Source organism: Tauraco erythrolophus, chromosome 27 (genome assembly GCF_009769465.1).
Source record: "Tauraco erythrolophus isolate bTauEry1 chromosome 27, bTauEry1.pri, whole genome shotgun sequence".
Classification (NCBI taxonomy): domain Eukaryota; kingdom Metazoa; phylum Chordata; class Aves; order Musophagiformes; family Musophagidae; genus Tauraco; species Tauraco erythrolophus.
In genome coordinates, this window is record NC_141491.1 from 5,409,763 (window position 1) to 5,422,597 (window position 12,835).

At 53.4% G+C, this 12,835-nt stretch overlaps 1 protein-coding gene across 1 annotated transcript; it reads right to left on the reverse strand.

Moving 5' to 3' along the window:
- Positions 1 to 8,371: 8,371 nt before the first annotated feature.
- Positions 8,372 to 11,248, reverse strand: RBM15 (RNA binding motif protein 15). Its single transcript, XM_086627335.1, has one exon. The coding sequence runs from the start codon at positions 11,243 to 11,245 to the stop codon at positions 8,372 to 8,374; it is 2,874 nt and encodes a 957-aa protein (XP_086483461.1). The 5' UTR covers positions 11,246 to 11,248.
- Positions 11,249 to 12,835: the final 1,587 nt, after the last annotated feature.

Genomic DNA, 12,835 nt, shown 5'->3' on the forward strand with positions numbered 1-12,835 from the left:
CTAGGAGCTCACTTGCTACAAACGGCAGAAATTACAGGGAAAACTGCCAGTTCAGGGCAGGACACAGGATTAAGTTGTACGTGTTGCTAAAAGTCAGCCTGACCTATCACTGGATCTGGGGACAGGAAATACTGAAGATAGCTAAAAATCTACAGACCGATCTTCAGATCCAATTGCAGCACCAGGTATGAAGGTCAAGCAGGGAGATAAGTAGATGAAATGTCCATTACCCACAATTAACCTATGGCTCATCCGCTCATCTGTGGAAGCCAACCACGTGCACACACAACCCATCCTGATCCCGGGACAACACACATGAGCTCAAACCCAAAATCATGTGCTCAGGAGCAGGGCTGGGAGGTGGCAACTCGTTAACCCACAGCATCACCCTCACGTTTGACCGCATCCATACCTCGATTCTTCAACTCCATTTAATGAATGCATCCCTGCAGTGGGATACAACGGATTAACAAAACAGCAGACCTTTGTGCCACCACGTACACGTCCTCTGCTCCTGCTAGAAGCACCTCAACTCCATCAGCACACGGACAAATAGGATGAACACCAGCAGGCTCCTGTTAATCGGCCCCGAGTAACCCATCACACCGAGTCCTTCAGCAGCTTACTCTGCCTTAAGAGTTTCCTTCACCCCGTTCTCAAGCCAGCTCTAATTTAACTCAGGCACGCAGCTACTAGACAATAACCGAAGGAGACACAACGGGAATGACAAAGCCATCAGCCCAACATACTTTCCACTCCTCTCCCTGGCCTTTCTGCCAACGACTCGCTCCAAAAACCAGGACACATGGTGAGAGCGTATCCTCAAAGAGCATTTGCCATTCGACAGTAAACCAGCAGCACGAGGCGAACACAAGCTCGTTATTAGCGGAGAGCAGAATCTGGGCCATCTGATGTTTTAAACTCACTCAGTAATTCTGCTGTGGCTGGTAAAAGCACAACTCTAAAAACGAGTGTGAATTCAAATAACCGGTTCCCCGTCTAATCCGCTTGCATCGCTTTCTACTGCAGTGCAGTTAATTAAATGGTTCTCTTTATAAATCCACTTTCCCCAGAAGTCTCATTAGCCAAATTAATATGATGCATATAGAGCACTTAACCCTTCGAAGAGACTAGTTTTAACAAAAGCCTGGCTTTACCTGGCAGCTGAAGCATCCCCCTACCCAATTCAGAAGGCAGAGGGGCAGACCCAGCACACAAAAACCCACTCGCTATCGCACAGCAACCATAGGAGAATCATCCCACACCACATCCCACGACACCTCCACGTCTCCGGAATAAGTACGTAACGTAAAGGAGACAGGGAACAACCTCCTGGTTAAACACACGCAGTGAAATCCGAGGCAGACCTCTTCTGGAACAGCCACCGCCGGCCCCGTTTGCCGTAACGCAACAAGTCAAAGCACCCCCAAGAAGCAGGAGAGTGCCCGAGCCCTGAAACGCATGCCCAGTCACCCGAGCAGCTGGGCAGCTTCTCCAAAACACCTCCTTTATGTGGGTGACGCTACCAGATCACCCGTCTCCTGTTGGCATCAGCCACAGGAGTTAAAGAGGCTGGGACGTACCTCCCGTTATCACCACCAGCCCCGAGCCTTTGGTACACCAAATCGTACCTGACTCAGAGGTTGCATCTCAACAGAACACGAAATACATTGCAAAAATATTAATTTTAACTATTTTAACACCAACTTCTGGAAGAAAAGGCATCTCATGAGTCTCCCCTCCCCGCCTCCCTCCCCTCGTTACCAGCAATATCTACAATTGTTCCCATTTACAATAAACAGCTTAATTTAAATGCCCACACCAGCATCCCATAAACACACACAGAGCTTTGCCTCATCATCGGCTTGGCCTTCCATGTCAACGTACACAAATTACAAATAACATTCTGGGTTAAAGCAGTGTTAATTCAAGCAGCTCACAAAGTCAGAAACCACAGCTCTAGATCACCAAGCTGCAAACCCATAGCCTGACCCACGCGGCATCTCAAGATGAGACGGGAGCAGCACGTTGACCGAAGCGAACACAATAGTCAAAGTTAGTAGACTGGAGAACCAAGAAATACAAAAAAAAAACCCCAAAAACAGGCAAATAACAAAATCATCTTCTTTCACATGACAATTCAACTCAACCTCGCAAACCCCCTTACCTGTTGGAGGGGTTTACACGGCTCTTTGCCCCAGGAGCAGGCACCTCGCAGAGCACCACCACGGCATCCTCTGGGCAGCCTAGCGATGCTCCTGCCCGGCCGCAGGACAGCACTAGGGTCGTTATCCACGGGACAAAGCACGGCAGGGCCATCGGGACGAGGTTGCATCTCAAGGCGTCTCCATCCGCGCGTCACGTTAACTCTAACGGAGCGGCAAGCACGACACGAGAGGTTTCTGGAGCCAACGATGCAGCAGTGTCACCTTCCTCTTGACGTCCCCGAAGTCTCCCGCAGCCAACACGGAGTTGTACTCCTGCACCGGAACCGCCTTCCACAGCTCAGGAGCCCCCAGTACAGGAGAACGCAGCAACTACAGCACACAACATTTTTTCAGGCTGCCTCCGATTATTTTTTTTTTTTTTTTTTTCCTCTCACCATCTGTACTACCCAGCGAGGCGACTGCAAGGGAACATGCAGCCGGACCTGGGACGCGATCAGGGTGCATGCACATCCGAGGCGTGTGGAACCGTTTGCTTCAAAACCGGTCAAAATAAGGCACTGGGACACCAACGCAAAGGTTTTTAAATTACCGACTCTAGCTCCCAGGAACTCTTCATCCGTTCAGCACTAAGTGCTGAGAAGCCCCTGGAGATGGAGGAGCGCCTCGCGTAGGGCAGGAAAGGCTTTATTAACATCGCTTAAACGCTTTTTAAGGACTCATTTCTCTTTTTCTTTTGGCAATTTGGTGCCAAGGTTTAACGTGCAAGATTCAAAGCAATCTCAAACTTTTTTTTTTTTTTTTCTTCAAAATTAAAACCAAAAAAGAATCACAACTAAAGCCAAACGTGTTGGGTGAACAAAAGAAATCAGAAAACTTAAAATTCAGGAACTCCAGCTCTTCGAACCAGCGAAGCCCCAGACTTGGACACGGTTCTGAGACGCAGGGTGGTGCTTCCCTGCTTCTTGCATGCCAGCATCAGCACCGCTTCCCCGTCAAGATGAGGAGTAAAGCAGCAAGTGACCCCCTTTTTCACCGCAAACAACGGGAGGAGGTGCCACGGCAAGACAATCAACTAGATTTTTCTTCAGATTTGGTACAACAGGCTGGTCAACGCGAAAAGTGTCGGTTCTCCCTGCTTCTTGCTCAAGACCCGCCAACTATCAGCTCAAACACTGAGCAGCAGCAGCAAGTAACCCCTCCGCCGCAAACAAAGGGGTCAAACGTTTGTCGTCAATTCACTTCCAGGCAGAAAAACCATTTTCCTCAAAAGAAACAATTTATTTAGAATGAAACAAAATCAGCTCAACTGTGAGCGCATGTTTGAGTGACAGCTACTCTCAAGCTGTGTGAGCCATAAAAAGGGTATTCCTTTACTTTTCCAGCAATCTTGTGTACACAGCACAAAGCAAAGAGGTCATTTTTTTTTTTTTTCCACTTAAAACACGGGCATTGGCATCACAATAGCAGATACACAACTTTTTTTTTTTTTAAAGCTGCCATTTTAGTAAAATGCACAAATACTAAACAGATAAGCTTTCTTCCATCAAGAGGCCCATGTAAATTCCACATAAGCCACAGCTTCTCTTCCCAAAGGTCCATTAGAGCTTGATATCCCATGCGGTTGCCTTCTGCAGTCCACCAGCGTTGCTTGCAGGAGGAAAGAAAATGTTATTTCAATACAAATGTATACAACAGATTTTTTTTTTTTCCCCTCCCTATGTCATACAGATGAACATAAAGAGCTACAAGGCCTTTCTGAATGTTCTACTCGGACTTCAAAAAGCACCAATACCATCCACGGGCACGAAACCTTGAAATGAAGTCACCTTCTATGTATAGATGCATAACAAGTAGTGCAGGGCTTCTTTTTTGGACCAAGGTTAAACTAGGCTTACAGTACTGATGATTATTCAACTTCCAGTAACAGTTAATGGGAAACATCGAAACAGTCAATCAACCACGAGAAAAACCAACGGAATCATCGATAATTCGGTTGACTTTCCTCAAAAAGGATTTCCTGAAGGCAACTTATCAACAAAACCACGTAATGTAGTGTTACACGTTTCTCCTCTGTTCTCATTTCACTGCGTGATCTAACAGCAGACAACTCCAATGTTAAAGAAAAGGTCAAATCAAAGACACACCTAATATAATTTAAAATTGTCACTATGCAAGTAATATTTCTCATCCATCATTTCCACACAATCAAAACTGCATGAAGTTGAATATTCAATTAACCATTCTCTGAACCATACGGTCTACTTTAAGCCTAAGACAAATTCAGTTTAGAAATCATTGGAATATCTGTCCTTCGGTGCTATCTGCAGAAAGTAATTAAAAAAAGGGGGGGGACACAAAGGGGAAAGAACCCCAAAAGCTCTATAGTCACACGGCAATAGTTATTTCCACTCTTGTTTCTGCTCAACAGGCACACAGCAGACTCCCCAGGAGCACTGCCCTCAACACTGTTTTGCTTAAAGCCAGGAACTATGATTTTCCAAGCTGTTTTTCCCTGAGTCCTCAGAGTTTTTGAGCCTGTCTTCACAATTTCCATTTGCTCCTCCTCGCCGTTAATACTTCAGGCCTTTCACCTCGGTTACCATCAACCAGCTGGTTCCTCAACCAATGCAAGAAATCCAAAACTCTCTTCTCCGCCCTCCACAGGGGGCTGAGCAAGCGGTCACCAAAACATTTCCATCCTTTAACATCCTCATAAAGAGGAGAAAAAGAGAGAGGGAGACAGAGGAGGGGGGGATTTGTCTGCCTGGCACGTAATGCCCTTCTCTCTCTCTCCGATGCCTACAAGGATGGGTTGGTACTTGCAAGCCAGGAGCCTGAAACCTCTGGAGTTGAGGGTAACCTCAGTGTTTGCGCCGCGGTCCCAGCGAACAGACCGTACACCAGACGGGAGCAAACAAAAGCCACTGGCCGGCGGCCAAGGAAGTTGCATAAAGTTTCCAATTAAAAAAAAAAAAACCAAAAAACCAACAAACCCAAAACAACTAAAATCTTAAACAAAAGTATGAGTCATTTGAGGTTCTTTCCCCCAAAGCATAAAGCACAACTGTGAAATGATTCAGGAAAAGGCTGTCCTTTTTCCACGCTAATTCCACAAACTCATGAAACACAGGAACATCGGCTGCACGCAACGCCAGGAGAAACACCGAGCTCTCGCTCCAGCAACGGAATGCCGAACCCAACGGGACAGCTCGAGTCTGCTACAGCTGGTTTGCTCTACACACACGGACTTCTACTCGCCTTCAGCCCTGGCCAAGACAACTTTTAGTGGACAGTTACTCCAACGGTGTAACTTTGGAGCCTAAGAGAAAAGCACAGCCGGCCGGGCTGCGCCGGCCTTGATGGCAGCACGTGAACATAAGTGCTGGCAAAAAAAAAAAATTAAAAAAAAAAAAATGTTGCCAGTCAACTATGTTTTGACATTAAGAACCCTCAAAGGGTGTTAAAATCCTTGCTTACAAAACAGAGCAGCAACCACAAATAAACCAGATTTAAAGAAGCAGGTACTCCATCAAATAAGGAACCAGAAAACCTGGAGTCAAACAGCCTCGCCTGCTCCTCCTCACCCTCCAGCGCAGCACAATTTTGACTCATAAAAGCCCGTGGCGGGTATAACCACTATTTTACAAGGAAAAACGGAAGTGCACCTAGGATGCTCTTTCCAAAAGGGTTCCCACACCGAGTTTGCTTTGACAAGCTACGTTGACCCCAAGTTTTATGGATTTTAAAAACAGGCGCCTGCTGCGTATCAGCGGAACGAACGCTGTTCTCAGCAAGTTTAAGTGTTGAACACAAAAAAGATGTTAGTGCTTTTTTTTTTTTTTTTTTTTTTTGGATTTTGGGCAGATTCGAATTCCCAGCAGTTCAAGTTTTTTTTCCTTCAAAACAGTGACTCATGTCAGATGCAAAGAGAAAACCCACTCTACATGCCAGCAGCACTTTGGGTGAGTTAGCAGGTTACCCGCTGGCACGCAACAGACGCCCGCCAGAATTAAAACAGACATTCTTTGCAACACGTGGTAAATAGGCTGAATCTTTTAAAACAAATAGTCGCTTGCGTTACCGGTGTCATTTCGAAAAATCCTCGTTGTTAATAGTAAGATGAACAGCTGAATTCTGCCAAGTCTATTACATTCACACTGAAGGACAACAACCCACAAATCTTGGGGTTTACCCTCAAACATTTAAGAGCATTAAATGAGGCTTTTGAGTTTCCATTTAGAATGAAAAGTAGCTAAAAAAAAAAAACAAAATCTGTTTTCAAGATATGCTGCCACATTCAAGTTCGCAGTTCACTGCAATGCCTGGGATACTGTGCCTGCTCATTCCAGTTGGATAAAGGAAATCAAATCCCACTTAAACCAAAGCACTCTCTGAGGAGTGGGTCGGTACAGCGGCACGACAAAAATCCGTATTTTTGTGGCAGTGAAGCCCGAGCAAGCACAGCCACGCTTCCCAACTGCTGTGCCCATAAAATACATTCAAGGCACTTCCTCCTTCATGTACTACTCCACATTTTGAATCCCATTTTTTGCCTTGTGCAAGTTGGAACAGAAATCAACCTGTCCCTGTATCCATCGCCCAAGGAATACAGCGGAGGATCGACTGGACGAAGCAGCGTCGCCTTTACACCGCCCCAGTCTCCGAAAACACGGCTAAGTGCAAGACTACATTCCGGGTTTAAGTGCAAGACTACATTTTTGGGGTCTGTAAATAGATACAGTCAGGTTTACACTTCGGTTTCGAAGCTAGCTGCAACATCCTTTCGGTTGTTAAACAAAACAACAGGGATTTGGATCCCTTCTTCCCTCCGAAATGCCCGTATCAGCGGCCAAAACAGCTGGAGAAAAGCGCCCAACGAGCGGGAAGAAAGCGTAAGAGAAAATGAAGCAAGCTCTTTGAAAAAAAAGCAAACTGCTTCCTCCTAGAATCACAGGAACAACAGCTCCAACCTCAGCATCTCAGAGTACTTTTAATACTTCTCCAAGATGCTAAAAACACTTGAATCCAGATGCCTATAAAACGAGAAACCTCATGTAATGCCCGTCGTACTGTACCTGAAAAGTCCCTAGCAGACAGCAGTTTCTTGCTATTAACAAAGAGGTAAAATGTTAATGAGAACTTTTATGTAATTAAATTATCACAGAATTAAAACCATCTCTGGAGAGAAGCACACTTGCTCAGAGTTTGCACTGTGGAACCAGACCCCACTGTACCTGCAACTCTTTGGGGGGAACAAAAAAAAAAAAAAGGCAGTAAAACCAAAAAAACCACAATATAACTGAAGTTATTCTTAAAGCACCTCCTTGTTTCTTGCATACCAGAGTGAGCACAAGACATTCATGGTTTGTAACAAAGTCCTCAGCTATTTACCAAACCTTGTCACTGCTACAAACCCAAAGTGCATAGATGGGATAGGACAGAACTCAAGAGAAATACACCTGTTAAAAAAAAAAAGCATACTTTCAGTGCATGCATTCCGAGGGGCCGGATGGAATTCTCAAAACACCCGCTAAAGGAATTAAATATTCTGGGGTGTACCCGAGAGCAGGTGCTGGTCACCAACCTTGAGCCACGCAACCCGAAGGGAAACCATCCAGGCTCCTGAGGAAAGGGATCCCGCCGGCCTGAGGCCGCCACAGAATTTCAAGGACTTGGAAAAAAAAAAAAAGGAGTTGACCCCAGTCCCGCTCGTTACGTACGTGGTTTTCCATTTGAACTACTGAGTGCTTTAAATCTGGTCTTTTAGGTTGGGAACTCTATCGAGGGTGAGCTATTTAAAATACATGAAATGAAAAAAGGACACGAATCAAAATTAAGAAGACGGGAGTTTGTTCTTTCCCCCCCCCCTCCCCCAGTTTTTGTATTTTCTCTTTTTTCTTTTTTTTTTTTTTTTTTATGTTTTTGTTTTTTGTAAATCAAAGCAGGCCAAGCCTCCCTGCTGTCCCCACCCACAGGGGATTCTCAAAATATCCTATTCACGCTAACGGCTAACCAACCTTTCCGGCTTCTAACTTTATAGAAAAACGTAGTAACAGAAAAACGGGCAGGGAACGTCACCTACAAACAAAGATCTAATTTCAAATAACAACAGGGCTGGCTAAGGCTGTATCCCATAGCACCTGGCACACGCTGGAGGGGCTGTGTGGAGTAGGCAGGGTTGGGAACAGGGAACACGACGGGCCTTACGATGCCCCGCGGACAATGATCATGACCAGATAGTCGTCCTCTGACTTGGCCAGCGCCTTGGCCGTGGAGTCCAGGAACTGCTGGGAGAAATCGCAGGGCGGAAAGGCGTGCAGCACCCCGCTGTTCTCCTTGTCTTTGTTACCCCCCACGGGGAGGCTGATCACCCCAGCAGCCTGCTTTTGCTTTAGATAGGACACCAGATTCCTGAGCGGCCTCTGGGTTGAGGTGGTGGCCTCGCCAGCTCCGGCTGCGGAGCGGTTGTCTGATGCACCGGGCACAGCCAAAAGGATGGCGTAGCCGTTGGGACCCGCCACTTTAATGCGACGATTGACCTCGTCCAGCTTGGGCTGGTCCAGCCGAAGACGTTGGGTGATCTTGAGCTGAGCTACTTTCCCCCCAGTCGCTCCCTCCACGAGGAGACTGCTGGCAACACCCAGGTCCCCCTGAAGCAGGTGCATATTGGACGGGAAGTTGCTGTTCTTCAGGAGAAGCATCCCCTGCCAAGCCAAGCACAGCTTGGGGGCTCCCCCGGCCTGCGCCGCTCCGTCCTGCTGCTGTTTCTGCGGAGGAGGTTTGAGGCGGGAGCCTCCACCACCCACCTCCGCAGCACGCTCGTCCTTTTTGGCCGGACTCTTGCCCTCCTGCGCGGCCGCTGCCACCGCGGCGCGATGCTTCCGCTCCCGCTCGGCGGAATTCTTGCGGTCGCGCTTTTCATTCTGACCCCGCTCCAGGCTGCCCCTGCGCGATTCCCGGACAGGCGAAGGTCGCTCCAACAGGAGCAAGCGGGAGGACGAGCGCTCGGGGTCACTACTGTAACGCTCCCTCCCTCCGAGGAGCTCGGGGCTGCGGTCCGGTGGAGAGGTTGTGGCTAAACAGTGACGCTTACGGGAGGAAGAAGAGCGTTCACTGTCTGGAGAGCGGTCCAAGTGCCGGCCTCCATCCTCCACCAGTCTCCGTTTCCTAGGCTGATCCCTACTGCTGCTGCCCAATTCCCTCTCCCCTCGGTCCCGCTCCAAGGACCAACCATCCCGGCGGCGCTCTAAGCTTTCCAGCGGGTCATAGGCAGCTGCCCGATTACTCCTGTCCCGCACAGGGGGTGGGGGAGGCACCCACTCTGCCTCGGGATAAAGGTCTCTGTCTCGCTCTCTATAGAGTAACGGTGGCGTCCTGTCCCGGGCCCCCCGAAGAGGATCAGGTGGGGCTCCCCGGTGAGCCCCGAAAGCAGCCGCCTCCGCCACCAGCTCGTAATGAGCAGGGGGCGGCAAGGGCAGAGGCTGCAGGTAGGGCTGCTGGTACCGATGCTCAGTGTCAGCGAAGTCCACGCGGAGCCGGCGATCCGGCCCACCCAAAGGAAAACCCCGCATGTGGGTGCAAGCCGCCTGCGCCGCGTCCAAGCTCTCGTACTGGATGTAGGCCCACGAATCGCCTTTGCGGTAATCGATAGTGCGAATGGTGCCAAACCGATCAAACTCCCTGGCCAGGGCGGCCAGGGGCACCCAGGGCCCAAGGCCACCCACCCAGAGCCTGGTAGTCGGAGTGGCTTTACCATACCCGATCTTGATGGGGTTGCGCAGAAGCACCTTTCCTGACATGGCCAACTTGGCCCGGTGTGCCATGTCCAGATTTTCAAATTTCAGAAAACCATACGTGCTGGTCTGCCCACGCCCCGGCCTTTTGATGTCCACCTCAGTGATGACACCAAAACGGTCAAAAGCCCGGCGTAAATCTGACTCGCTCACGGTGATGTCCAGGTTGCCCAGGAACAACGTGCGGTTGGCTCTCTGGTCGTCCTCGGGGCTGATCTCCTCCTCGCCGGTGGCTCCAGCGCCCCCTCCTCCTCCTCCACGGAAGCCCCCGGCCGCTGCCACACCAGCCACCCGCTCCAGCCCGTAGGCCGGCCGCACTCGCGCTTCGTAGAAACCCCCGTAGTCCCTCTCCCTCTCCAGCTCCCGGGGCAGGGGGGGCGGAGGCGGCAAGCGGCCCAGGGCGAGCTGCTGCAGCCGGTAGTCTCGGTAACCCAGGGCCCCGCCGCTACCGGCGGGCGACAAGGCCCGCTGCGTGGCCCCGGCCGGAGGGTGCCGTACAGCCGCCGCGGCGGCGGCCGCCACCCCTATGGCTGCCGTGCCGTAGGGAGACTCCTTGTCCAGCAGCGCCGGGGAACGGCTGCTGCGTCGCCGGCTGCTCCCTCCGCCGCCCCCGACGTAGACGGCCTCGATTTTCAGCGGGCGGTCGTAGAGCACGAGGCGGCCGCGGGCGTGCTTGGCGGCGCGGGCGTCCTCGGGCCGGCGGAAGTTGACGAAGGCCACGCGCTCGTCGGTGGCGCCGGTACCAGGCGGGAGGCGGCTGATTTTGACGCTCACGTCCCCGAAGCGCTTGAACTCGTGGAACAGCCCGTCCTCCACCGCCTCGTCGCTCAGCGCCGAGCCCAGCTCGCTGATCTTCAGCGTCTTGTACTCCCCGCCGCCGCCCGACTCGGACGAGGAGGAGGACGGGGCCGCCGCCGGCGCCCGGGACTCACCGCCACCACCGCGGCTGCTGCTGCTCCGCGACGCCTCCGCCGTTTTGCCGCCGCCGTAGCCGTGCCGGCTGCCCCCGCTGCCCGCCGCCGCCGCCCCGGCCTCGTACTCCCGGCTGCTGGCGCGGGCGGCCTTGTCCGCGTGCGGGCCGCGCCGGCTGCTCCCGCTGCTGCTCTCGTTGGAGGCCGCCGCTGCCGCCGCTTTCCCGCCGCTGCCGTTGGAGCCGCCGGAGCCGCTCGGCTTCTTGCTGCTCCGCTCGCCCCGCGCCGCCGAGGAGGAGGACGCCGAGTCTTCGCCGCCCCCGCCGCCCCGCGAACGCTTGGCTTTGGCCGGCGAGCGCTCCTTGCCCTTCATGGCGGCGGGCGGCGGGGCGCCCTCCCGCCCCCGGCGCTGCTCCCGCCGGCGGCCTCACCGACTGACTGACCGCCGCGCTCACGCACCCGCCGCCATCTTGGAAGCCGCGGCGGCAGCGGGCCCCGCCCCCGCGGCGCCCATTGGGCGCCCGGCGCCGGCCCGCCGCCCTCGTTGGCCGCCGAGCGCGTCACCCCCGCCCCCTCGCCTTGGCGGGGCGGAAGGCCCGCCCATTCCCCCTCGCTGCCGTTCTCGATTGGCTCAGGGGGCTGTCCTTCCGCCGGCCGGCCTCGCGCGCCCGCGAGGAGGGGGCGGGAAGAGCCGCCCTCCCACTCCTCCCCGCCTCGCTCGCTCATTGGACGGTTAGAAAGGGCGCGGCCTTCTGATTGGGGATGGTCCTCTGTCAATCGCAACAGTTCAACCATGGGAGGACCCCCCCTGCTGATTGGCCGCTGGGGCGAACTTACCTCCTCTTTCTGATTGGCTCGCTTGCCTGCCAGTTGTGATGGTCCTGCCGCCGCCCCGCCCCTCTCTTCCCCATTGGCTCGCTCCCTTGGACGCGGGTCCCATCGTCCCTCTCAAATTCTCGCGAGCTGCTCTCTCCCCACGCGCCGTTCCTCATTGGCCACTGGTCACCACTCCTGCGCTGATTCGCTCACGCCTACACCGCTCCCGAAGAAGCGCGCGCTGCCGCCCGAGCTCCCCTCCGCGTTTGCCATTGGGCGAGAAAAATCTCCCCGGGCATCTGATTGGGTGCGACCAGCTAGCTTGCGGATAGGCTAAAGCAGAGATCAGTCGTGCCGGCTCTGACTCTGATTGGTCGCGGCGGTGAAGAAGGCGGTTCCCCGGCAGGGCTCGCCGTGCGGCCGCGGCGGGAGGGCTCAGAGCGCGCCGGGCTGCGGCGCGGCGCGGTTGCGGGCTCGGTGTGCGCCGCTCTCAGCCCGCAGGGACGCGCCGTCGGTCGGGCAATAAACGCCACTGGGGCCGGGGGGGCTCCCCTTCACCGGGGGGGGTGAAGAGAGAGTCCGAGCGGGTCGCGACAGCTCGGCCTGCGGTCAGTGCGCCGTGTCCCCGTGCGGCCGGGTGTCCGTCCGCACCGGGAAACGCGCTGAAACGCCTCCCGGTGCGCCCGCGGGAGCCTCGCGAGCCTCTGGGCTGGCAGGGTGCCGGGGTCAGCCCGGGGAGCGGGCCCGGGGCTGTCCGCTTGTGGCGGCCACGCGTCCCCCCGTTACAGCCTCGGTCGAGGCGTTCGAACCATTCCCGATATTCCCCGTTTAAAGCATCACAGAAAAAAGCAGCGGCGTTCAGCTCTGGGGTCCCCAACATCAGAAGGACATGGAGCTGCTGGAGCGGGGCCAGAGGAGGCCACAGAGATGATGGGAGGGCTGGAGCACCTCTGCTCTGGAGACAGGCTGAGAGAGTTGGGGCTGTTCAGCCTGGAGAAGAGAAGGCTCCAGGGAGACCTTCCAGCACCTCCCAGTACCTAAAGGGGCTACAGGAAAGCTGGAAAAGGACTTTTTCCAAGGGTGTGTAGTGACAGGACAAGGGGCAATGGGTTTAAACTGGAAGAGGGGAAATTTAGATTGGATATAA

Coding starts and splice junctions, on each gene's coding strand:
- RBM15 (XM_086627335.1), bottom strand. CDS start 11,245: ATGAAGGGCAAGGAGCGCTCGCCGGCCAAAGCCAAGCGTTCGCGGGGC.